Source organism: Mobula birostris, chromosome 10, assembly GCF_030028105.1.
Source record: "Mobula birostris isolate sMobBir1 chromosome 10, sMobBir1.hap1, whole genome shotgun sequence".
Taxonomy (NCBI): domain Eukaryota; kingdom Metazoa; phylum Chordata; class Chondrichthyes; order Myliobatiformes; family Myliobatidae; genus Mobula; species Mobula birostris.
In genome coordinates, this window is record NC_092379.1 from 33,478,201 (window position 1) to 33,505,269 (window position 27,069).

Here is a 27,069-nt window from a genome sequence, read left to right on the forward strand (position 1 = left end):
TAACAAACGCTCCGTCACCAAGTCTCCCCGCACGGTCACGAACTCCCCGTTACCCAGTCTCCCCGCACGGAAACGTACTCCCCGTCACCCAGTCTCCCCACACGGTCACGAACTCCCCGTCACCCAGTCTCTCCGCACGGTCACGAACTTCCCGTCACCCAGTCTCCCCGCTCGGTAACGAACATCCCGTCACCCAGTCTCCCCGCACAGTAATGTACACTCTGTCACCCAGTCTCCCTGCATGGTAACGCACACTCCGTCACCCCGCACACCGAACCCTCCTTCACCCAGTCTCCCCGCACGGTAACGAACTTCCTATCACCCAGTCTCCCCACACACAGTAACGAACCCCCGTCACCAAGTCTCCCCACACACGTAACATCCCATCACCCAGTCTGCCCAAACGGTAACGAACCCCCGTCACTCAGTCTCCCCATACGGTAACGAACTCCCCGTCACCCAGTCTCCCCACACGGTAACGAACCCCCCCCGTCACCCAGTCTCCCCACACGGTAACAAATCCCCTGTCACCCAGTCCCCCCAGACACCAAACCCATCGTCACCCAGTGTCCCCACATGGTAACGAACACCCCGTCACCCAGTCTCCCCGCACACCGAACCTCCGTCACCCAGTCTCCCCGCACGGTAACGAACACCCCGTCACCAAGTCTCCGCGTACGGTAACGAACACCCCGTCACCCAGTCTCCCAGCACAGTAACGAACCCTCCGTCAGCCAGTCTCCCCGCACAGTAACGAACCCTCCGTCACCCTGTCTCCCCGCACGGAAACGTACTTCCCGTCACCCAGTCTCCCCGCACAGTAACGAACCCTCCATCAGCCAGTCTCCCCGCACGGAAACGTACTCCCCGTCACCCAGTCTCCCCGCACGGAAACGTACTCCCCGTCACCCAGTCTCCCCGCATGGTCACGAATTCCGTCACCCAGTCTCCCCACACACCGAACCCCCCCACCAGCCAGTCTCCCTGCACGGTAACAAACACTCCGTCACCCAGTCACCCCACACGGTAACGACCTCCCCGTCACCCAGTCTCCCCGCACGGTAACGAACGCTCCGTCATCAAGTCTCCCCGCACCGTCACGAACTCCCCGTCACCCAGTCTCCCCGCACGGTAACGAACACCCCGTCACCCAGTCTCCCCACACATTAACGAACCCTCCCTCACCCAGTCTCCCCGCACACCGAACACTCCGTCACCCAGTCTCCCCGCACGGTAACGAACACTCCGTCACCCAGTCTCCCCGCACGGTAACAAACCCTCCGTCACCCAGCTCCCCACACGGTAACGAACCCTCCGTCACCCAGTCTCCTCAGACACCAAACCGATAGTCACCCAGTGTCCCCACACAGTAACGATCCTCCATCACCCAGTCTCCCCACACACGGTAACGATCCCTCCGTCACCCAGTCTCCCCACAGACGGTAACGAACCCTTCGTCACTCAGTCTCCCCACACGGTAACAAACCCTCCGTCACCCAGTCTCCCCACATGGTAACGAATCTCCTGTCACCCAGTCTCCCCACACACGGTAACGAAACCCCCATCACCAAGTCTCCCCACGCACCGAACACCGCGTCACCCGGTCCCCCCAAAAGGTAACGAACTCCCCGCCAAACAGTCTCCCCACATGGTAACGAACCCCCCGTCACCCAGTCTCCCCACACGGTAACAAATCCCCTGTCACCCAGTCCCCCCAGACACCAAACCCATCGTCACCCAGTGTCCCCACATGGTAACGAACACCCCGTCACCCAGTCTCCCCGCACACCGAACCTCCGTCACCCAGTCTCCCCGCACGGTAACGAACACCCCGTCACCAAGTCTCCGCGTACGGTAACGAACACCCCGTCACCCAGTCTCCCAGCACAGTAACGAACCCTCCGTCAGCCAGTTTCCCCGCACAGTAACGAACCCTCCGTCACCCTGTCTCCCCGCACGGAAACGTACTTCCCGTCACCCAGTCTCCCCGCACAGTAACGAACCCTCCATCAGCCAGTCTCCCCGCACGGAAACGTACTCCCCGTCACCCAGTCTCCCCGCACGGAAACGTACTCCCCGTCACCCAGTCTCCCCGCATGGTCACGAATTCCCTGTCACCCAGTCTCCCCGCACACCGAACCCCCCCACCAGCCAGTCTCCCTGCACGGTAACAAACACTCCGTCACCCAGTCACCCCACACGGTAACGACCCCCCCGTCACCCAGTCTCCCCGCACGGTAACGAACGCTCCGTCATCAAGTCTCCCCGCACCGTCACGAACTCCCCGTCACCCAGTCTCCCCGCACGGTAACGAACACCCCGTCACCCAGTCTCCCCACACATTAACGAACCCTCCCTCACCCAGTCTCCCTGCACACCGAACACTCCGTCACCCAGTCTCCCCGCACGGTAACGAACACTCCGTCACCCAGTCTCCCCGCACGGTAACGACCGCTCCGTCACCCAGTCTCCCCAGACGGTAACAAACCCTCCGTCACCCAGCTCCCCACACGGTAACGAACCCTCCGTCACCCAGTCTCCTCAGACACCAAACCGATAGTCACCCAGTGTCCCCACACAGTAACGATCCTCCATCACCCAGTCTCCCCACACACGGTAACGATCCCTCCGTCACCCAGTCTCCCCACAGACGGTAACGAACCCTTCGTCACTCAGTCTCCCCACACGGTAACAAACCCTCCGTCACCCAGTCTCCCCACATGGTAACGAATCTCCTGTCACCCAGTCTCCCCACACACGGTAACGAAACCCCCATCACCAAGTCTCCCCACGCACCGAACACCGCGTCACCCGGTCCCCCCAAAAGGTAACGAACTCCCCGCCAAACAGTCTCCCCACATGGTAACGAACCCCCCGTCACCCAGTCTCCCCACACATGGTAACGAAACCCCCATCACCAAGTCTCTCCAGACACCAAACCCATCATCACCCAGTCTCCCCACACGGTAACGAACCCACCATCACCCAGTCTCGCCACAGTAACCAACCCTCCGTCACCCAGTCTCCGCACAGTAACCAACCCTCCGTCACCCAGTCTCCCCACAGTAACCAACTCTCCGTCACCCAGTCTCCGCACAGTAACCAACCCTCTGTCACCCAGTCTCCCCACACACTGTAACAAACCCTCCGTCACTCAGTCTCCCCACACGGTAACGAATGCTCCGTTACCCATTATCCCCACAGACGGTAATGAACCCTCCGTCACCAAGTCTCCCCACACGGTAATGAACCCTCCGTCACCCAGTCTCCCCACACGGTAATGAACCCTCCGTCACCAAGTCTCCCCACACGGTAATGAACCCTCCGTCACCCAATCTCCCCACACGGTAATGAACCCTCTGTCACCCAGTCTACCCACAGGGTAACGAACTCCCGTCACCCAGTCTCCCCACAGGGTAACGAACTCCCGTCACCCAGTCTCCCCACACGGTAACGAATCCCGTGCCACCCAGTCTCCCCACAGGGTAACAAACCTACGTCAAATAGTCTCCCCACATGGTAATGAACCCTCCGTCACCCAGTCTCCCCACAAGGTAACGAATCACGTGTCACCCAGTCTCCCCGCACGGTAACGAACGCTCCGTCACCAAGTCTCCCTGCACGGTCGCGAACTCCCCGTCACCCAGTCTCCCCGCACGGAAACGTACTCCCCGTCACCCAGTCTCCCCGCACGGTCACGAACTCCCCGTCACCCAGTATCTCCGCACGGTCACGAACTTCCCGTCACCCAGTCTCCCCGCCCGGTAACGAACATCCCGTCACCCAGTCTCCCCGCACGGTAACGCACACCCCGTCACCCAGTCTTCCCGCACGGTAACGCACACCCCGTCACCCAGTCTTCCCGCACGGTAACGAACACCCCGTCACCCAGACTCCGCATACAGTAACGAACACTCCGTCACCCAGTCTCCCCGCACGGTCACGAACTCCCCATCACCCAGTCTCCCCGCACGGGAATGAACCCTCCGTCAGCCAGTCTCCCCGCACGGTCACGAACTCCCCATCACCCAGTCTCCCCGCACGGTAACGAACCCTCCGTCAGCCAGTCTCCCCGCACGGTCACGAACTCCCCGTCACCCAGTCTCCCCGCACAGTAACGAACTTCCCGTCACTCAGTCTCTCCGCAATGTCATGAACTTCCCGTCACCCAGTCTCCCCGCACGGTAACGAACATCCTGTCACCCAGTCTCCATACACGGTAACAACCCCTCCGTCACCCAGTCTCCCCGCACGGTAACAACCCCTCCGTCACCCAGTCTCCCCACACACCGAACTCCCCGCCAGCCAGTCTCCCCGCACACTGAACCCCCCGCACACCGAACCCTCCGCCAGCCAGTCTACCCGCACACCGAACACCCCGTCACCAGGTCTCCCCAAACGGTAAAGAACTCCCCGTTAAACAGTCTCCCCACATGGTAACGAACCCCGTCACCCAGTCTCCCCACACACGGTAACGAACCCCCCGTCACCAAGTCTCCCCACACACCGAACGTCCCATCACCCAGTCCCCCTAAACGGTAACGAACCCCCCTTCACTCAGTCTCCCCACACGGTAACGAACTCCCCGTCACCCAGTCTCCCCACACGGTAATGAATTCCCCGTCACCCAGTCTCCCCACACGGTAACGAATCCCGTGTCACCCAGTCTCCCCACACGGTAACAAATCCCCCGTCACCCAGTCCCCCCAAACGGTAACGAACCCCCCGTCCCCCAGTCTCCCCAGACACCGAACCCTCCGTCACCCAGTCTCCCCCCACGGTAACGAACACCCCGTCACCCAGTCTCCCCGCACACCGAACCCCCCCGCCAGCCGGTCTCCCCGCACACCGATACCCCCGCCACCCAGTCTCTCCAGACTGTAACGTACCCTCTGTCACCCAGTCTGAATGCTCTGTGTGTCTCTGCTGTTTGTACAGAGGGTCTAGAACACAGCATTTGCTGTGCACCTCTGCTATTGACACTTCAGCACATCTTGCTTCCAGACTGTTGTAACATTCTGGTGTAATAACGCACCACGTGGTAAAACCTTCACACTTACAACTATGTGAGATTGATGCCAGTCCCGTGTGGCATTTATTTATTGATTTAGCAATACAGCTGGGCTGCGCGTGACAACTCCCAATTTAACCCTAAGCGAATCATGTGACAATTGACAATGACATATGAGCTTACTGATCGGTACATCTTCAGACTGTGGGAGGATGCTGTGCACCAGAAGAAAGCCCACACATTCCATGGGGATGATGTAGGAAGACTCCTTACCGAGGACACTGGGATTGAACTCTGGGTCTCAAGCTATATTCGTGCCGTGCTACCTGCCAAGCTGCTGTAGCACCCAGTTGTACATTTCTCTGCTGAGTTTTGTATAGTCAGGGAACTCCACTCCCCTGCTTCCCACCTCCAACAGCTGTGGACAGCAAATTCAGTGGCGCAAGATGGCTCGACTATGACCAGTGTAGTTGTGTGCCCACACCGCTACAGCGCTGGCTACAGCGGGCTATCACAGTAGTGTGGTGAGAGGCACAACAATAAACCACAGCTAGTCAGCACCTCCCCATCACTGGATGCAATATCCAGAGGAACAAACATGTCACACTTTCCTCAGGGTCCCTCCGATCATTTACTGCAGACAACCTGGAGAACATGGATTGCGAATTGCCTGCGTCTTCTGTCAAAGTCACAGTGGGTGATCCGTAGAACCCTCACTGGAAATTCAATAATCACATCCTGTAACAAATTCACACCATTGGAAACCCCTGAACTCTGCCCAGGGTTGTACTGGCTAATATTCCAACCCCAAGTGAGCAGCTTCTTGGCCGTGGTTAGAGATATTTACAGATTCTGAACCACTTATTCGCAGAGTCCATAACCTTGCTGTATGGCGATTGCCAGTCGCGCTCAAACACCTCTCGCAGCTGCTGAGCGACAGTGGGTGCTTGGGACGGTCCCCTTGAATCGGACTGGTTTACCACCAGACCCACGCCCGCTGTGTTCTCAAAGTAGTCGCCAGACCAGTTGGATGTCCCTGGAATGCAGAGTGAACACTGGGATTAGCAAAGACCTGTGATGGAACTACAATCAAACCCTGTTGCCATTCTCAAACCTCACTGGTGAAGAGACCTTATCCAGTCCTGATGAGGGTCTTGGCCCAAAACATAATTTTTTAATCCCCCTCCGTAGATGCTGCCTGACCTGTTGAGTTCCTCTGGCAGTTTGTGTGTGTGTCTCTGGATTTCCAGCAGCTACAGAGTCTCATGTTTAAGTCCTTATGTGGTAAAGACTGAAAAACGTTTATCATGTAGTGATTTCACCTCCCCCAAATCTCCTGTAACCTTTGCCCCCAACACTCAGTGAATTACAAACATCACTGACTTGTCTCCTTAAGAGACCTTACAACAATCTATACATCAGCCTTCAACCTGCACAAGTCCATGTAGCATCAGGACCTGTGTCACATCTGAAGGGCACGAGGGCAGCTGCACCTATTGCACCCATGGGGCACATCCTCACAAAGGCTGCATTTATCAAGGACACCCACTACCTGGCTCATGCCATCTTCTCACTGCTGTCAAGTCTCAAAACACCAAAATCAAGAACAGCTACTTTCCGACAACCATCTGGTTCTTGAACTGATCCAAGACCATAAGACTATGAAATATAGGAGCAGAATTAGGCCATTCAGCCCATCAAGTCTGCTCCATCATTTCATCACGGCTAATCCATTTCCCTCTCAATCCCATTCTGCTGCTTTCTCCCCATAACCTTTCAGACCCTGACTAAGCAAGAACCTTAAATACAACCAATGACCTGCCCACCGCAGCTGCCTGTGGCAATGATTTCCATAGATTCACCATTCTCTTCCTCAACTCCGTTCTAAATGGGTGTCCTTCAATTCTGAAGCAGTGCCCTCTGGTCCAAGACTACCCCGTTGCAGGAAACATCTTCTCCACAACCACCCTTATCTAGGCCTTTCAACATTTGATAGGTTTCAATGAGATCCCCCCCCTCATTCTTCTGAATTCCAGCAAGTACAGGCCCAGAGCCATCAAACGCTCCTCAGACAATAACCCTTTCATTCCTGCAATCATTCTCATGAACCTCCATTGATCCCTCTCCAATGTCAGCACATCCTTTCCTAGACAAGGGCCCAAAACTGCTCACGACAACCCAAGCTCCACCCACAGCTCCAAGTCGCTAATTAAATTTGCTGACCACACTATATTGATTGGCCTTACCTCAAATAATAATGAGGCAGCCTACCAGTCATCACCCTACCAGTGGTGTCAAGAAAACAACCTCTCCTTCAATGTCGCCAAAACAAAGGAGCTGGTTGTGGGCTACAGGAGGAATGGAGACAGCCTAACCCCTATTGACATCAATGAATCTGGGGTTGAGAGAGTGAACAGCTCCTCGGCATAAACATCACAGAGGACCTCACGTGGTCTGTACATACCCACTGTTTGGTGAAAAAAAAACACAACAGTGCCTCCTTCACCTCAGACAGTTGAAGAAGTTTGGCATGAGTCCCCAGATCTTAAGGACTTTCTACAAGGGCACAACTGAAAGCATCCTGACTGATTGCATGACTGCTTGGGATGGGAACTGTACTTCCCTCAATGGCAGGACTCTGCAGAGAGTTGTGTGGAGAGCCCAGCGCATCTGTAGTTGTGAACTTCCCATGATTCAGAACATTTACAAGGACAGGTGTGTAAAAAGGGCCCGAGCAATCATTGGGGACCTAAGTCATCCCAACCACAAACTCTTCCAGCTGCTACCATCTGGGAAACGGTACCGCAGCATAAAAGCCAGGACCAACAGGCTCTGGGGCAGCTTCCTCCACCAGGTCAGCAGACTGATGAATTCACACTGATACAATTGTATTTCTATGCTATATTGACCGTCCTGTTGTACATCTATTTATTACAAATTACTATAAATTGCACGTTGTAAATTTAGACAGATGTAAAGATTTTTACTCATGTATGTGAAGGACGTAAGAAATAAAGTCAATTCAAGTGAGGCCTCACCAGTGCCTTATAAAGTCTCAACATTTCATCCCCGCTTTTATATTCTAGTCCTCTCAAAATGAATGCTAACATTACATCTGCTTCCTTACCACTGACTCAACCTGCAAGTGAAACTTTACAGAATTGTGCACGAAGACTCCCAAATCTCTTTGCACCTCGGATGTTTGAATTTTCTGCCTGGTTAGCAAAGCAGTCTGTATTTTTATTTCTTCTACCAAAGTGCATGACCATACACTTCCCAACACTGTGTTCCATCTGCCACTTCTTTGCCCATTCTTTAATCTATCTGTCCTTCTGCAAACCCCCTGCTTCCTCAAGCCTGTCTGCCCATCCACCCATCTTTGTAACATCTGCAACCTTAGCCACAAAGCCATCATTTCTGTCATCCAAAGCACAGGCAGAGCTGACAGTCTGCAATCAAATCAGCTGGGAACTCACCGATGTAGGCCACCTTGTCTGTTACCATGTACTTGTTGTGGTTGACCCGGGAGTACGGGATCTTTTTCTGCCTCTGTGTTGCTGGGACAACAAAGACTCTCTGCAAGAAGCAAACAGAAAAGGTTACCGTGTTTCCATAACCATAGACCGCTGGAGACGGGGTGTCTCTGTAACGTTACCCTGCCTCAGTGAGTGAAGTCCCAGTTGACACGGCACAGTGCAGGAGAGGGTAGGTAGAAAGGTCAGAGCCTGTGTGGAGCGAACGCATTGGCCCTTTCTGAGTCCCGGTGCTGCGGGGGGGGAGAACACCAGGACTGACACGGCTGTGCACATCAATACCCACGATGCTAGTCTGGTGCCCAAACGTCTGAAGACATCCGTCCATTCAAAAGGAGAACTTTTATTCACGTGAACCTAGAATGTGGTATTAGTGTAGAAAGTCCCATTTGTTTCATACGTGACCTAGTGAGAAAAGCCTGCTTTTTCCCCTCTGGGAGTTGAAGTGCAAAAGGGTTCAGGTATGCAGAGGTCTACCTCGACTCCAGTAAGAGAACAGCATCAGATCTGGGCTCCAGGAAGGATCACAGAACAGGACATACCTTCAGCCCAGAATGTCGAGCTGACCTTTTAACCTACTCCAAGATCAATCTAACCCTTCCCTCCCACATAGCCTTCCATTTTTCTATCAACCATGTGCCTATCTAAGAGACTCTAAAATTCCCCAATGGAACTGCCTCTACCACCACCACAGCAGCCTGTTCCACTTGGTCACCACTCTGTGTAAAGAACTTAGCACTGATATCCCCTCCACACTCTCCTCCAATCACCTGAAAATTATCCCTCCTTGTATTAGCCACTTCTGCCCTGTGAGAACTCTCTGTCTGTCTCTATACCTCCCACCATCCTGTACACCTCCATCAAATCACCTCTCATTCTCCTTCGCTTCACATACACCCTAATAAAACATGCCCTCTATTCCAGACAGCATCCTGGTCAATCTCCTCTTCATTTGCTCTAAATCTTCCACATTCTTGTACAAGATATCCAAAGGTTATCCCAGGATTTCTGAGGTTTCTACAGGAAAGTGTCACACGGCACTGTAACAGACACTTCTGCCCAGTGAATTCACACTAATCATCAAGCAGCTCCTTTTTTACACGAACCCAAACACTACTCTACTCTAAACTGAGCACACGTTAATCCAACTCTACACCACACTAACCCCTTACGAACCCAACCATACCCCACACTAACACGACTCTACCCAAACCCTACCACACACCAACTTTAACTCCACGCTAAAAATACCCCAACTAACCCCAACATGACTTCACCCTAACCTTACCCTGCACTAGCGCTACCTGACCCACACTAACCCGACCCTAACCCTAACCTAACCCGACCCCACACTAATCCTACCATAACTGCACCCTGACCCAACCATGACCCCATACTGACCCTAACATAACCATACCCTAACCCGACCATGACCCCACTCTAACCCTACCCTGACCTCGTGATAACCCTACTCTATTCGGTTAGGGTTAAATTGGGTTTGTCAGGGGTTGCTGGGTAGTGCGGTGCGGCTCGGCTCGAAGGACAGAAGGGCCCACTCTATGCAGTAACTCTAAATAAACACATCCCCTACTCAACTTACTCTCCTCATATTCCCGATCAACTTCCCCACCCCTCCCCCAAATTCTACCGCTCACCTACACAGAGCGGCCAGTTAAACCACCAACCCACACATCGTTGTGATGTGGCACAACCAACAATGCCCACGTGGTCACAGAGAGAACAAGCAGACTCCACATAGACAGTACCCGGGGTCAGGATCAAACCCAGGCCTCTGGTGAACAAGCAGCCTCCATACAGACAGTACCCGGGGTCAGGGTCAAACCCAGGCCTCTGGTGAACAAGCAGACTCCACACAGACAGCACCCGGGGTCACATGCAGGGCTCTGGAACTCAGAGGCAGTCTATGAGATGAGCCATTGCGGCACCTGTAGGGGGATATGCCAACCCCTGCACTACGTGGAGGAAAATGTAGACGGGTGGGTTAGTAAGTTTGCCAATGATATCAAGACTTGTGGAGTTATGGATGGTGTAGAAGACTGGCAAAGAATACAGTGCAATATAGATCAGCTGCAGATATGGACTGAGAAATGGCAGATGGAGTTTAATGTGAGGTGTTTCACCTTGGGAGGGGAAATGCAAGGAGACAGCACACTGTTCAGGGCAAGGTCCTTAACAGTGTTGCTGAACAGAGGGATGTTGGGATCCTTGTTCACAGCTCATTGAACATGGTTAGACAGATTGAAGGCTTATGGAATGCTTGCTTCTATTAGTCAACGTGTTGAGTTCAAAAGTCAAGACGTTATAAAAGCCTGGTTCGGTCACTTCTGGTCACTCCACTATAGGATGGATTTGAGGATTTGGAGAGGGTGCAGAAGAGGTTTACCGGGATGCTGCCCAGTTTAGAGAGCATGTGGTGTCACAAGAGAGTGGATAAACTTGGGCTGTTTTCTCTGGAGTGGCGAAGGCTGAGAGGAGATCTGACAGAGGTTTATAAGGTTATGAGAGGCATAGATAGAGTGGACAGAGTATCTGTTTCTCAGGGTTGAGATGTCTAATACCACAGGGTATGCATTGAAGGTGAGAGGGGCTAACTTCACAGGGGATGCGAGGGGCAAGTTTTTTAACTCAAAGAGTGGCGGATGCCTGGAATGCGCTGTCTGGTATGGTGATAGGGGCAGGGACATTAGAGGCTTTTAGCTAGGCACATGGATGCAAGGAAGCTGGAGGATATGAACACGGTGTAGGTAGGAGGATTTAGTGTTTGGGTGTTATTGATTTGCTTTTTAGCTGGGTCAGTACAGCATTATGGACCGAATGGCCTGTTCATTTTCGTTGTTCTATCATAAAGATCACCCAAAACGTGATTTTCTGTAACATGAGCCTTTCTTTACCCAAGCAGTCAGGCTGATCAACATCTCCACCCACTAACCCACCAGACCACAACTTTATTATTTCCTGTCAGTCACCTCGTGTCACATGATTGACATACAATCCCTGTATGCAAGCTATCTTACGCAGTTATAGTTACGGTGTGCTTTATTATTGTGTTTTTGCGCTGCCTCATACCCGGAGTAACAATTATTTCATTCTCCTTACAGTTGTGTACAGGAGATGACATTGAATCATGTCTCTGAAGGTTCTCAGTCATCATATATCACGCAGTAGTAAACCAAGGCAACTGGACTTGCTGTGTTGTCTAGGAGACGTCTTGTCACTCATCCAAGAGGCTTCTCCAGTTTGGATTCATGGTGGGTAGTTCTCTGGTTTACAGATTCTGAGAGTTGTTTAAAGGTATCATTAGTCTTTCCTTTGCAAGAAGGGAGGTGTGAACCATTGCGGAGATAGGGTACAGAAGTTAGGACTGCACTGTAAGTAGCTGACAGGTGGTGTTGTACCCCACCCTCTCTGTTCAGGGACGTGTTTTCCAGTTTGACTAAGATGGCCTCTTTAACCCCTCTTTCAAACCACTCGTCCTCTCCGATAACAATGTGCACATTTTGGACAAAGGATTTTTAACAACCTCCAAATCGCTGCTTTTCAAACCTACAATCACACTCTGGCAGAAACTTGTCCACCTCAAGGACCCTACACCCCAACATAAACAGAGTAATATTGTATATGCTATCCAGTGCAATGAGAACTACACAGATCTGTCTATTGGTGAGACAAAACAACCATTTCACAAATGGATGGCCCAACATAGGAGGGTAACACCTCAGGTCAAAGCTCAGTTGTGTGTCTACACCTAAAGGATGAGGAACACTCCTTTAATGACAACAATGAAATCCTAACCTACTTGATCTCTTCTTATAACTCAGATCCTCCAGACCTGGCAACATCCTTGTAAATTTTCTCCATACTATTTCAACCTTATTTACGAGGGTGGACAAGGAGCAAACAACAAACTTTGTCAGTTTTTAAATTTTGTGCCATGGAGGATACATTATGGCTATGAGATCACTGGGTTGGGAGTCATAGCCGATTCCCTCCTTTTCCCTCGCCCTCTCCGGTAATGATCAGACACCACAGAGTACAGCACTGCGCGCTGTTCACCTGCGAGGTATTTTCTCTGATGGGGTGGGCTTCTGAATTCAGAAAGAGTTTCTTCGAGAGGCAGTACCTCAAGAAGGCAGCATCCATCACTGCGGATGCTTCATCACGGGCACGAGGCTCCCACCATCTTCAAAAGGCAATGCCTCAAGGTGGTGGTCTCCATCACTGAGGACCTGCATCATGAGGGAGGGACTTCACCCCATCGGGGAGGTACAGGAGCCTGAAGATCCATAATCGACACTTTAGGAACAGCTTCTACCTCTCTGCCATTAGATTTCTGAATGGCCCATGAACACTACCTCACTTTTCCTCTTTGGTGCTGTTTTTTTTAATAATTCAGAGTAAGGTTGATGTCTTGCATTGCACTGGTGCTGCGAAACAATAAATTTCACAACATACATCAGTGTTAATAAACCTTGGTTCCAACAATTTGCTGTTAAAACACAAACTTAGAAAACAGTTTCACAAAGTCCATGTGAATATCAGAATTACAGATCTTTCCTGCCTGCCCTGTCCTGTCCTGTCTCTGGTGACTGCTCGTAGCATACAGGGTCACAGTTCACTCACCACTTCCATTTGTAGGGGTTTCCAGCGGCTTTTCAGGGCAGCCAGGGAGTAGAGGAAGGGGAACATGGAGGGGTCCGTGTGACACCAACAGCTGACCAGGAGACGCACCTGCAGCCTCCGCTCGAACGCTGCCTTCCTCAGCCTGTTGTCGATCGCTGGCCAGAACCTGTGGGGTCACTGGGATTAGTACTGATTCTCTCCCTGGGAAACTTTGGACATGAACAATCTCTCCCCACCCTCACAAATTCCAAATGAGACTACATTTGCTGAAAATCCACTGCCTGACCTGCTGAGTTCCTCCAGCATTTTGGACGTGTTGCTCTTCACTGGGCTCCTGATCTGTACAGTGTCTACCTGCACTTAACTTTGTAAGTGGAGGATCAACTTTATGCTGTACAGTTACAGGATTTGCTCTGGTGTGTCGGTGCGATGTGCAATAAAACACACAAGATTCACAATTAGAAACAGTTCTATAAAAAAGTTATTAAAAATACAATTAAATGTTTAACAGTGTTTACAGTGCATTATTTGAGATGACAGATGGGGGGCAGGGTGTGGAGCAAACGGGAGCGGTTGATTAGATTAACTGCCTGGGAGAAGACACTTTTAAGATGGTGTGAAGTTTTTGTTGTATTAGCCCAACAGCACTTTTCAGAAGGGAGATTTTTGAAAGAGCAGATTGCTGTGTGGGTAGTGTCTGCAATGATTTTCCCTGCCTTGGACACTGTAATACAAAATTCTTCACTGTGCCACTGCTTTTCCCTTGTACGACATCGATAACGTTTAGTTTTGAAATACATTTCCCACTGTATCTTGCTACATGCAATGATAAACCAATTCCACTTCCAGATTGAGGTGACTCGTATAAGAAAGGAGAACACATTGATGAAAACTAACTTTTTTTCCCTCTGCAGAGAAAGCTCCCATAAACAGAAACGTGATGGCAGTAAGCTGGTTCTCCAATTTCTTCCCACATCCCCAGTAAATTGCTCGTTGACAGGTTAACGCTGCTGTGAATTGCCACCCACAGCTCACTGGGGGTAAGAAGTGGGAGATCAGGGGCAGGAGGGATGTGGGGAGGAGTCAGGAGAGACTGCAGATGCTGGAATATGGGGCAATCAACAAAATCTGCTTGAGAAACTCAGCAGGTCGAGCAGCACCTGTGGAGGGTTGAGGATGAAGGAACGGTCTACGATTCGGGTCATGACCCTGCACGACTGAGAGTGGAGAGGATGGTGTAAAGTGGGCAAGTTTGGGGGAGGGAAAAGGGAGGGAGAAATGCAAGAGGACATGAAACAGGAGCCTGACGTGACTGGTAGACTGATGAAGAGGGAAATGTGAGGGGCAGGCTGTGCCAGGTACGGGAGGGGAGAGGAGAGGATGGAGTTTGTAGACAGTGGCAGATGGATGACAGATAGTGGCAGACAAAGAGAGAGAATGCAATACCCTCCTGACGAAGGGTCTCGGCCCGAAATGTCGACTGTGCTTCTTCCTGTAGATGCTGCCTGGCCTGTTGCGTTCCACCAGCACTTTGTGTGTGTTGCTTGAATTTCCAGCATCTGCAGATTTCCTCGTGTTTGAGAGAATGCAATGACAGGTAGAGTGGTGTGAGGCAAGGGGAGGGAAGGGTGAAGGTTGGAGACAGCTGCTGGAGGAATACAAAGGCCATCAGTGCTGGATTCTAATAAGTAAAGGAGATGATAATGGAATCCATTTGGGGGGGGGGGGAATGATAGATGGAACCAGTACTAGATAGAGGGAGTGGGGGGGGGGAATGTTGGGAAGTAAGGTGTGTGTGTGTGCGCGCGCGCGGTGGGTGGGGTCAATGGCAATGTGGGAGAGGACAGGCTCCCAAGGAACATTGTGCAATCATCAGCAAACAAGTCCTCTTCTGTTGGAAGGAAGATCAGCTGGAGATGGTTGGACCTCGGACACTACCCAGTGGATGTTTGACCTCCAACAACTCCAAACCTTGTTTGTGTGACATTGGACTCCAACGATTCTCAGCTCTAACCACCAATGCTGAACTGCATGCACTTCAAAAATAATCACTGCCTACTCTTGCTAATGCAACATCTGACAAAGAGTCTCAGTGGTGGACATCTCGGTGAAATAATGTGGGAGGGAGGGGCCAGAATGAGGCATGCCTCCAATCTCAAAATCATGTGTGTACACACTCACAAACAGCTGGACGAATTAGCAAGTCGGGCAGCATCCATGGAGTGGAATAAACAGTTAACACTTCTTGGGCCAAAGCGTCAACTGCTTATTCCTCCAGCATTTTGTGTGTTTCCTCAAGATTTCTAGCATCTGCAGAATCTTCTGTGTGACAGATTGCTAACTGTACACTACAGTACATAACTGTATACTGACATTGAGAATTGATCAAAAACTATTAAAGACAGTTAAAACATTCTAAAAGTAACATTCTAAATGTAACATACTAAAGAAAATCTGCAGAATCCAAAATATTTAGCCAAACTCAATTTATTCTAAAATGAGTCTAATCCTTGCCTTAGCCCCTTGGAGATATTCTACTTGAGTTAAATAAACGAGAGAATTGAGAATTCCCAAGGCAGGTACTGGGGAAGCAAGTTCAGGTGTAGTGAGCAATCCCAAGCTTGGGCACACACTGGGCAAACATCCCTGTGGAAGCTGGGCCTTTCAACCTCCTTGGATGAAGTGTTTGGACTGTAGGATGGGATTGGGACTGCAGCAGTTCAATGCTGACAGTGTGGGGCTTGAGTTCGTGTTGTCTATCCAGCATCATGCACGAGCTACTACGACTACAGTAGGGATATTTCAGGTACAGCTTCTTCCCCTCTGCCGCCAGATTTCTGAACAGGCCATGACCACTCTCTGCTTTCCTTTTACTAAATACAGTTGGTTCCAGTTAATTGGACCATCAGTTAATAGGGGCAGCTGCTTATTTGGGACAACTCTTAAAGAATAGAAACTAATTGAGAAGGTTGGTGGGATTCCATTCGTGTATTTGGGATGTTCTAACTTGCATCAGTCGTGTGCACTTGTGTGGCCGTTAGACACCACACCATGCATACAGCGATCAGTTTTTAAAATAGTGTCAGTTGCGTGTGTTTGTGTTCAAAAAGCAGCGATTTTTGTCACTGATGGTTGGTGAGAAGTAGGCAGCAAGACAATTCAGAACCGTTTTGCTCACATTGGTTTCAAGCATTCGGGCTTGGAGATGCCAGAAAAGGCCAGGAGTGAAAGTGAAAGGAATGAAATTTCACTACTTCAACAAGTTAGGAACTGAGAATACTTGGACCACAACACAAGATACAAGAGCAGAATTAGGCCATTTGGCCCGTTGAGTCTGCACTGCCATTTCATCCTGGCTGATTCATTTCCCCCCAGTCCCAATCCCCTGCCTTCACCCCTGTATCCCTTCATGCCCTGATTAATCAATCAACCTCTGTCTTGAATATACCCAATAACTTAGCCTCCATAGCAAACTGTATCAACAAATTCCACATTCACCACTCTGTAACTAAAGAAATTCCCCCTCATCTCCATTCTAAAAGGACGCCCCCTCTATGCCGACGCTGTCTCCTCTGGTCTTTGACTTCCCACCATAGGAAACATCCTCCATGGTATTAACCTTATCACACACACCTCTGATATCTTACACAAAATTGAAATTCCTCTTCCAAGCAGAATGTATTTTATTAAAATTATACAAGACAGAAATACTGAAGAAACTGAATACTTATTACAACAAATTAATACATATACTCTTTAGTCATAGATCAATTTGAAGGTATCAACAATCATCTTCAATGTTACAATGAAAATGAAGATTTAGAGGGTATAATCATTTAAAGCATTATATGAACGCAGTCCATCATCTACATGAGGTGTCAGATGTATCAGTGTTACAGAGGATTAAAAGGCATTACAGAGACACAAGGGAGGAGCTGTCCAAATTTGATTGGAAGAGGACACTAGCAGGGATGACAGCAGAGCAGAAATGGAGTTTCTGGGAGCAATTCAGAAGGTGCAGGATAGTTACATCACAAAGTATTCTAAAGGCAGGATGATGCAACCACAGCTGACGAGAAAAGTCAAAGCCAACATAAAAACCAAAGAGAGAGCATGTAATAGAGCAAAAAAAAAGTGGGAAGTTAGAGGATTGGGGAGCTTTTAAGAAAACAGAAAGCAACTAAGCAACAGACACAATATGCTGGAGTAACTCAGTGGGCCAGGCAGCATCTATGAAAAACAGTAAACAATCGACGTTTCGGGCTGAGACCCTTCATCAAGGCAACTAAATAAAAGTCATAAAATGGAATACAAAGGTAAGCTTGGCAATAATATTAAAGAGATACCAAAAGTTTCTTCAGATATACAAGGAGTAAAAGAGACAAGAGAAGTTATCAGACCACTGGAAAATGATGCTGGAGGGGTAGTAATGGGGGACAAGGAACCAGCAGCCAAATGGAATAAGTATTTTTCATCAGTCACTGACAATAAGCTGGTTAGTTCAAGAGTGTTGGAGCAGAAGTGAATTAAGTTGCCATTACTAGGGAGAAGGTGCTTGGGAAACAAAAGTCTGAAGGTAGATAAATCACCTGGACTACATGGTTTACACCCCAGGGTTCTAGAAGAGGAGGTTGAAAATTGTGGAGTCATTAATGGTGGCATTTCAAAAATCACTAGATTCTGGCATGATTCCAGCAGAATGGAAATGGCAAATGTCACTTCACTCTTCAAGAAGGGAGAGAGGCAGAACAAAGGAAATTATAGGCTAGTTACCTGACTTCAGTGGTTGGAAAGATGTTGGAGTCAATCGTTAATGATGAGGTACATGATAAAATAGGCCAAAGTCAGCATGGTTTCCTTCAGGGAAAATCTTACCTGACAAATCTGTTAAAATTCTTTGAGCAAATAACAAGCAGGATAGACAAAGGAGAATCAGTGGATGTTGTGTACTTGGGTTTTCAGAAGGCCTTCGACAAGGTGCCACACGAGGCTGCTTAACAAGTATTACAGGAAATACTCTAGCATGGATTGAGCATTGGTTGATTGGCAGGAGACAAAGAGTGGAGATAAAGGGAAGTCTTTTTTTTGGTTGATTGCCAGTGACTCATGGTGTTCCGTAAGGGTCTGTGTGAAGACAGTTCTTTTAACTTTGTAGGTCAAGAATTTCGATGATGGAATTGACAGCCTTGTGGCCAGGTTTGCAGACGATACGAAGATAGGTGGAGGGAAGGTAGTGTTCAGGAAGCAGAGAGGCTACAGAAAGACAGATTAGGAGAATGGGCAAAGAAGAGACGGATGGAATATGGCATCAAGATGTGTATGTTCAAGCATTTCAGTGAAAGAAATAAAAGCATAGTCTATTTTCTAAATAGACAGAAAATTCAAAAATCTGAGCTGCAAAGGGACTTGAGAGTCCTTGTGCAGGATTCAAAAGGACTAGAATACAAAAGCAAGAATGTAATTTTGAGGCTTTACAGGGCCCTGGTAGGCCTTACTTGAAGTATTGTGAGCAGTTTTGGGCCCCTTATCGAAGAAAGGATGCAATGACACTGGAGAGGGTTCAAAGAAGATTCACAAAAATGCTTCTGAGATTGAACGGCTTGTCATACGAGGAGCATTTCATGGCTTTGGGCCTGTACTCACTGGAATTAAGAATGAGGGGGATTGTCGTTGAAACCTACCAGATGTCGAAAGGTCTCAACAGAGTGAATGTGGAGAAGATGTTTCCTATGGTGGGAGAGTCTAAGACCAGAGGACACAGCCCCAGAATAGAGGGACATCCATTTAGAATGGAGATGAAAGGAATGTCTTTAACCAAAGGGTAGCGAGTCTGTGGAATTTGTTGCCACAGGTGGCGGTGGAGGCCAAGTCATTGGATACATTTAAGGCAGAGGTTGATAGATTATTGATTAGCCAGGGCATAAAGGGTTATAGGGAGAAGGCAGGAGACTGGAGCTGAGAGGGAAATGGATTAGCCACGATGAAGCTGCGGAGCAGACCCGATGGGCCAAATGGCCTGACTCTTATGGAATTCCTCTGTCAATAACTATCATGAACTAAAATACAGCTTTATAGAGCTGTAGTACTATTGGTGGTGGTCTTTTTTCTTTATTTCAATAAAATACACAACTTGTTACTGTTTGTCTTTTTTATACCTTTTTAACTATTTCCATGAAACTTTGGCTAATTGAGACAGCCACTTAAATGCACCAAAATGTGATCCAATTAATTGGAATCCACTGTTTATATTTCTATTGCAACTTACAGATTAAAAAAAAATATATTCCACTACTACAAAACAACAAATTCACAATGCGAGTGATATTAAACCTGATTCCGATTAGGACACTTTTACCAACCGGAGGTGGAATTGCTGAAGACCTGACTCCCAACTACAGTGTAGATGCAGAATGCAGCTCACACATAACCAATGACCCTTCATCGCCCAGACACTCATACACCAAACCACCCACACAAAAGGTCACAGTTCACTTTGAGAGGCTGGATAAAGACAAACATAGGTATTACTGGCCAGTAACAGCCACTAGTGACAGCATGTTTAAAATACAATTAGTTACAGTCAGATTCCTACACAACTGTGGGTAGGTTTTAGCTAATGCAAAGGATGCTTGGATTTCAGTGGTGGGATTCCACCTCTGGGACAGGTGATAGGGGAATAACAGACAGCCTCATGAGTGGGGCATGAATGAAAGAGAGACACAAGGAAACACACATAGACAGACAAAGAATGTCTATTACCTTCTGGGATGAGTAAATATCGTAACAGGGATGTAATTCATGACGGCCACATACACAAACTTTTCTGCATCATCGATGATGCTCAGGATGGATGTGAGATCATCGGTCCGGTTCTTTGCGCACAGAGCAGGCGGAGAGCTCTGGAAGGGAGAAGGGTTCAAGAGATTGAGGTGAAAATTTATTTGCTCAAGTACACATACAGTATGCACAGGGTGCAATGAAAAGCTGTCTTGCAGCAGCATCCCAGGCATAGAGAATTCGAGACACAGCCACAGATATTAAAGATTAGCTTTACTGGTCACACTTGAATCGAAACATCATTTGTATCAATGCAGTCCAAATGTGTCAGGGGCAGCCCACAAATGTCACCATGCAGTGTAGCAATGCCCACGTCTTACTAACTCTAACTCATGTGTCTAGACTGTGGGAGGAAACCAGAGCACCTGGAGGAAACCGACACAGTCATGGGGAGAACGTACAAACTCCTCACAGATAGAATCTTCTGACTCTTTGAACTGCACTGCCCTAGCTTAATCACGAGACGATTTACAATGACCAATTAATCGGTAAGTCTTTGGAGTGTGGGAGGAACCTGAAGCATCCAGAGAAAACGCACAGACAGGCCACACAAACTCCTTGCAGATGACACTGGGATTGAACTCTGAACTCTAACCCCTTGAGCTCTAATCGCTAAGTTACAGAGGCTACCCCCCGCCAGAAAAAAACTTATCAATCATTGTTAATTGTTCCGAAGGGTAGAGGGGGAAGAGCAGAAGTCCACCTTGTCACAAGTGCGGGGTGGGGGAGAACGAAAATGCTGTGTCTTAATCACAGGGAAGCCACCTTCAGGGGCATTGGGTTGTCCACCTCACCACCCACAGACCAGATCTGATTTGCTCACCAGCACCTCCTCCAGGTGCTGCACTGGTGGAGCAGGAACTCACCGAGAAGTAAACGCTGGCTGGTGTGCTGTTCAACTTCAGTTCCATGGGACTTTCTCTGTTGTAGGCCGTGGAGTAGTTACTGGGCCAAGTGTGAGGGATGGTACTATTGGGCCCACCGATACTCCAGTATGCCTCAAAAATCTTCATCAGGTCCTTGGCAAGACAGCTGCAGTTGTAGATGATGGCTCCCAGCTCCTTCACCTGTTGACGGAAGAGAACGACAAGACCAGGAGTTCGTGAACATGCTGCAGCTCCTCCCAAAGAGCATCATCGCCTGTTCATTAGGGTCGGGTATCGAGAGCGAACGCGGTGATCATCGCCTGTTCATTAGGGCCGGGTACCGAGAGCGAACGCGGTGATCATCGCCTGTTCATTAGGGCCGGGTACCGGGAGCGAACGTGGTGATCATCGCCTGTCCATTAGGGCCGGGTACCGGGAGCGAACGCGGTGATCATCGCCTGTCCATTAGGGTCGGGTACCGGGAGCGAACGCGGTGATCATCGCCTGTCCATTAGGGTCGGGTACCGGGAGCGAACGCGGTGATCATCGCCTGTCCATTAGGGCCGGGTACCGGGAGCGAACGCGGTGATCATCGCCTGTCCATTAGGGCCGGGTACCGGGAGCGAACGCGGTGATCATCGCCTGTCCATTAGGGCCGGGTACCGGGAGCGAACGCGGTGATCATCGCCTGTCCATTAGGGCCGGGTACCGGGAGCGAACGCCGTGATCATCGCCTGTCCATTAGGGTCGGGTACCGGGAGCGAACGCGGGGATCATCGCCTGTCCATTAGGGTCAGGTACCGGGAGCGAACGCGGGGATCATCGCCTGTCCATTAGGGCGGGGTACCGGGAGCGAACGCGGTGATCATCGCCTGTCCATTAGGGCCGGGTACCGGGAGCGAACGCGGTGATCATCGCCTGTCCATTAGGGCCGGGTACCGGGAGCGAACGCGGGGATCATCGCCTGTCCATTAGGGTCGGGTACCGGGAGCGAACGCGGGGATCATCGCCTGTCCATTAGGGCCGGGTACCGGGAGCGAACGCGGTGATCATCGCCTGTCCATTAGGGTCGGGTACCGGGAGCGAACGCGGGGATCATCGCCTGTCCATTAGGGTTGGGTATCGAGAGCGAACGCGGTGATCATCGCCTGTCCATTAGGGCCGGGTACCGAGAGCGAACGCGGTGATCATCGCCTGTTCATTAGGGTCGGGTAGCGGGAGCGAACGCGGTGATCATCGCCTGTTCATTAGGGTCGGGTATCGAGAGCGAACGCGGTGATCATCGCCTGTCCATTAGGGCCGGGTACCGAGAGCAAACGCGGGGATCATCGCCTGTTCATTAGGGTCGGGTACTGAGAGCGAATGCGGTGATCATCGCCTGTCCATTAGGGTCGGATATCGGGAGCGAACGCGGGGATCATCGCCTGTTCATTAGGGTCGGGTACCGGGAGCGAACGCGGTGATCATCGCCTGTCCATTAGGGTCGGGTATTGAGAGCGAACGCAGGGATCATCGCCTGTTCATTAGGGTCGGGTACCGAGAGCGAACGCGGTGATCATCGCCTGTTCATTAGGGCCGGGTACCGGGAGAGAACGCGGTGATCATCGTCTGTTCATTAGGGTCGGGTACCGGGAGCGAACGCGGGGATCATCGCCTGTTCATTAGGGTCGGGTATCGAGAGCGAACGCGGTGATCATCGCCTGTCCATTAGGGTCGGGTACCGGGAGCGAACGCGGGGATCATCGCCTGTCCATTAGGGTCGGGTATTGAGAGCGAACGCGGTGATCATCGCCTGTTCATTAGGGTCGGGTATTGAGAGCGAACGCGGTGATCATCGCCTGTTCATTAGGGTCGGGTATTGAGAGCGAACGCGGTGATCATCGCCTGTTCATTAGGGCCGGGTACCAAGAGCGAACGCGGTGATCATTGCCTGTTCATTAAGGTCGGGTATTGAGAGTGAACACAGGATTAGGGTTGGGTATTGAGATTGAACACAGGATTAGGGTTGGGTATTGAGACGGAACACAGGATTAGGGTTGGGTATTGAGAGTGAACACAGGATTAGGGTTGGGTATTGAGATTGAACACAGGATTAGGGTTGGGTATTGAGACGGAACACAGGATTAGGGTTGGGTATTGAGATTGAACACAGGATTAGGGTTGGGTATTGAGACGGAACACAGGATTAGGGTTGGGTATTGAGACGGAACACAGGATTAGGGTTGGGTATTGAGAGTGAACACAGGATTAGGGTTGGGTATTGAGATTGAACACAGGATTAGGGTTGGGTATTGAGACGGAACACAGGATTAGGGTTGGGTATTGAGATTGAACACAGGATTAGGGTTGGGTATTGAGATTGAACACAGGATTAGGGTTGGGTATTGAGATTGAACACAGGATTAGGGTTGGGTATTGAGACGGAACACAGGATTAGGGTTGGGTATTGAGATTGAACACAGGATTAGGGTTGGGTATTGAGACGGAACACAGGATTAGGGTTGGGTATTGAGACGGAACACAGGATTAGGGTTGGGTATTGAGATTGAACACAGGATTAGGGTTGGGTATTGAGAGTGAACACAGGATTAGGGTTGGGTATTGAGATTGAACACAGGATTAGGGTTGGGTATTGAGACGGAACACAGGATTAGGGTTGGGTATTGAGAGTGAACACAGGATTAGGGTTGGGTATTGAGACGGAACACAGGATTAGGGTTGGGTATTGAGACGGAACACAGGATTAGGGTTGGGTATTGAGATTGAACACAGGATTAGGGTTGGGTATTGAGACGGAACACAGGATTAGGGTTGGGTATTGAGATTGAACACAGGATTAGGGTTGGGTATTGAGACGGAACACAGGATTAGGGTTGGGTATTGAGACGGAACACAGGATTAGGGTTGGGTATTGAGACGGAACACAGGATTAGGGTTGGGTATTGAGACGGAACACAGGATTAGGGTTGGGTATTGAGACGGAACACAGGATTAGGGTTGGGTATTGAGACGGAACACAGGATTAGGGTTGGGTATTGAGACGGAACACAGGATTAGGGTTGGGTATTGAGATTGAACACAGGATTAGGGTTGGGTATTGAGATTGAACACAGGATTAGGGTTGGGTATTGAGACGGAACACAGGATTAGGGTTGGGTATTGAGACGGAACACAGGATTAGGGTTGGGTATTGAGATTGAACACAGGATTAGGGTTGGGTATTGAGACGGAACACAGGATTAGGGTTGGGTATTGAGACGGAACACAGGATTAGGGTTGGGTATTGAGACGGAACACAGGATTAGGGTTGGGTATTGAGATTGAACACAGGATTAGGGTTGGGTATTGAGATTGAACACAGGATTAGGGTTGGGTATTGAGACGGAACACAGGATTAGGGTTGGGTATTGAGATTGAACACAGGATTAGGGTTGGGTATTGAGATTGAACACAGGATTAGGGTTGGGTATTGAGATTGAACACAGGATTAGGGTTGGGTATTGAGACGGAACACAGGATTAGGGTTGGGTATTGAGACGGAACACAGGATTAGGGTTGGGTATTGAGAGTGAACACAGGATTAGGGTTGGGTATTGAGATTGAACACAGGATTAGGGTTGGGTATTGAGACGGAACACAGGATTAGGGTTGGGTATTGAGACTGAACACAGGATTAGGGTTGGGTATTGAGATTGAACACAGGATTAGGGTTGGGTATTGAGATTGAACACAGGATTAGGGTTGGGTATTGAGACGGAACACAGGATTAGGGTTGGGTATTGAGACGGAACACAGGATTAGGGTTGGGTATTGAGATTGAACACAGGATTAGGGTTGGGTATTGAGACGGAACACAGGATTAGGGTTGGGTATTGAGACGGAACACAGGATTAGGGTTGGGTATTGAGACGGAACACAGGATTAGGGTTGGGTATTGAGATTGAACACAGGATTAGGGTTGGGTATTGAGATTGAACACAGGATTAGGGTTGGGTATTGAGACGGAACACAGGATTAGGGTTGGGTATTGAGATTGAACACAGGATTAGGGTTGGGTATTGAGATTGAACACAGGATTAGGGTTGGGTATTGAGACGGAACACAGGATTAGGGTTGGGTATTGAGATTGAACACAGGATTAGGGTTGGGTATTGAGATTGAACACAGGATTAGGGTTGGGTATTGAGACGGAACACAGGATTAGGGTTGGGTATTGAGACGGAACACAGGATTAGGGTTGGGTATTGAGATTGAACACAGGATTAGGGTTGGGTATTGAGAGTGAACACAGGATTAGGGTTGGGTATTGAGATTGAACACAGGATTAGGGTTGGGTATTGAGACGGAACACAGGATTAGGGTTGGGTATTGAGAGTGAACACAGGATTAGGGTTGGGTATTGAGACGGAACACAGGATTAGGGTTGGGTATTGAGACGGAACACAGGATTAGGGTTGGGTATTGAGATTGAACACAGGATTAGGGTTGGGTATTGAGACGGAACACAGGATTAGGGTTGGGTATTGAGATTGAACACAGGATTAGGGTTGGGTATTGAGATTGAACACAGGATTAGGGTTGGGTATTGAGACGGAACACAGGATTAGGGTTGGGTATTGAGACGGAACACAGGATTAGGGTTGGGTATTGAGACGGAACACAGGATTAGGGTTGGGTATTGAGACGGAACACAGGTTTAGGGTTGGGTATTGAGACGGAACACAGGATTAGGGTTGGGTATTGAGATTGAACACAGGATTAGGGTTGGGTATTGAGATTGAACACAGGATTAGGGTTGGGTATTGAGACGGAACACAGGATTAGGGTTGGGTATTGAGACGGAACACAGGATTAGGGTTGGGTATTGAGATTGAACACAGGATTAGGGTTGGGTATTGAGACGGAACACAGGATTAGGGTTGGGTATTGAGACGGAACACAGGATTAGGGTTGGGTATTGAGATTGAACACAGGATTAGGGTTGGGTATTGAGACGGAACACAGGATTAGGGTTGGGTATTGAGACGGAACACAGGATTAGGGTTGGGTATTGAGATTGAACACAGGATTAGGGTTGGGTATTGAGACGGAACACAGGATTAGGGTTGGGTATTGAGATTGAACACAGGATTAGGGTTGGGTATTGAGATTGAACACAGGATTAGGGTTGGGTATTGAGATTGAACACAGGATTAGGGTTGGGTATTGAGATTGAACACAGGATTAGGGTTGGTAATTGAGACGGAACACAGGATTAGGGTTGGGTATTGAGACGGAACACAGGATTAGGGTTGGGTATTGAGATTGAACACAGGATTTGGGTTGGGTATTGAGACGGAACACAAGATTAGGGTTGGGTATTGAGATTGAACACAGGATTAGGGTTGGGTATTGAGACGGAACACAGGATTAGGGTTGGGTATTGAGATTGAACACAGGATTAGGGTTGGGTATTGAGATTGAACACAGGATTAGGGTTGGGTATTGAGATTAAACACAGGATTAGGGTTGGGTATTGAGACGGAACACAGGATTAGGGTTGGGTATTGAGACGGAACACAGGATTAGGGTTGGGTATTGAGATTGAACACAGGATTAGGGTTGGGTATTGAGACGGAACACAGGATTAGGGTTGGGTATTGAGACTGAACACAGGATTAGGGTTGGGTATTGAGACGGAACACAGGATTAGGGTTGGGTATTGAGACGGAACACAGGATTAGGGTTGGGTATTGAGACAGAACACAGGATTAGGGTTGGGTATTGAGATTGAACACAGGATTAGGGTTGGGTATTGAGATTGAACACAGGATTAGGGTTGGGTATTGAGACGGAACACAGGATTAGGGTTGGGTATTGAGACGGAACACAGGATTAGGGTTGGGTATTGAGACGGAACACAGGATTAGGGTTGGGTATTGAGATTGAACACAGGATTAGGGTTGGGTATTGAGATTGAACACAGGATTAGGGTTGGGTATTGAGACGGAACACAGGATTAGGGTTGGGTATTGAGACGGAACACAGGATTAGGGTTGGGTATTGAGACGGAACACAGGATTAGGGTTGGGTATTGAGATTGAACACAGGATTAGGGTTGGGTATTGAGACGGAACACAGGATTAGGGTTGGGTATTGAGATTGAACACAGGATTAGCGTTGGGTATTGAGATGGAACACA

General features: G+C 49.5%; 1 protein-coding gene across 4 annotated transcripts in view; it reads right to left on the bottom strand.

The window, feature by feature from the left end:
* Window positions 1-5,067: 5,067 nt before the first annotated feature.
* Window positions 5,068-27,069, bottom strand: part of pld3 (phospholipase D family member 3) — a 48,685-nt gene continuing 26,683 nt past the window's right edge. For all 4 annotated transcript variants that reach the window (XM_072270135.1, XM_072270132.1, XM_072270133.1 and 1 more), the window contains 5 exons: window positions 20,889-21,089; window positions 19,945-20,084; window positions 13,186-13,351; window positions 8,488-8,587; window positions 5,068-6,047 (listed from right to left, as the gene is read on the bottom strand). In XM_072270135.1, coding sequence (XP_072126236.1) covers window positions 5,845-6,047; window positions 8,488-8,587; window positions 13,186-13,351; window positions 19,945-20,084; window positions 20,889-21,089 — 810 coding nt within the window. In that variant the 3' untranslated portion in view covers window positions 5,068-5,844. The remainder of the gene's footprint in view (window positions 6,048-8,487; window positions 8,588-13,185; window positions 13,352-19,944; window positions 20,085-20,888; window positions 21,090-27,069) is intronic.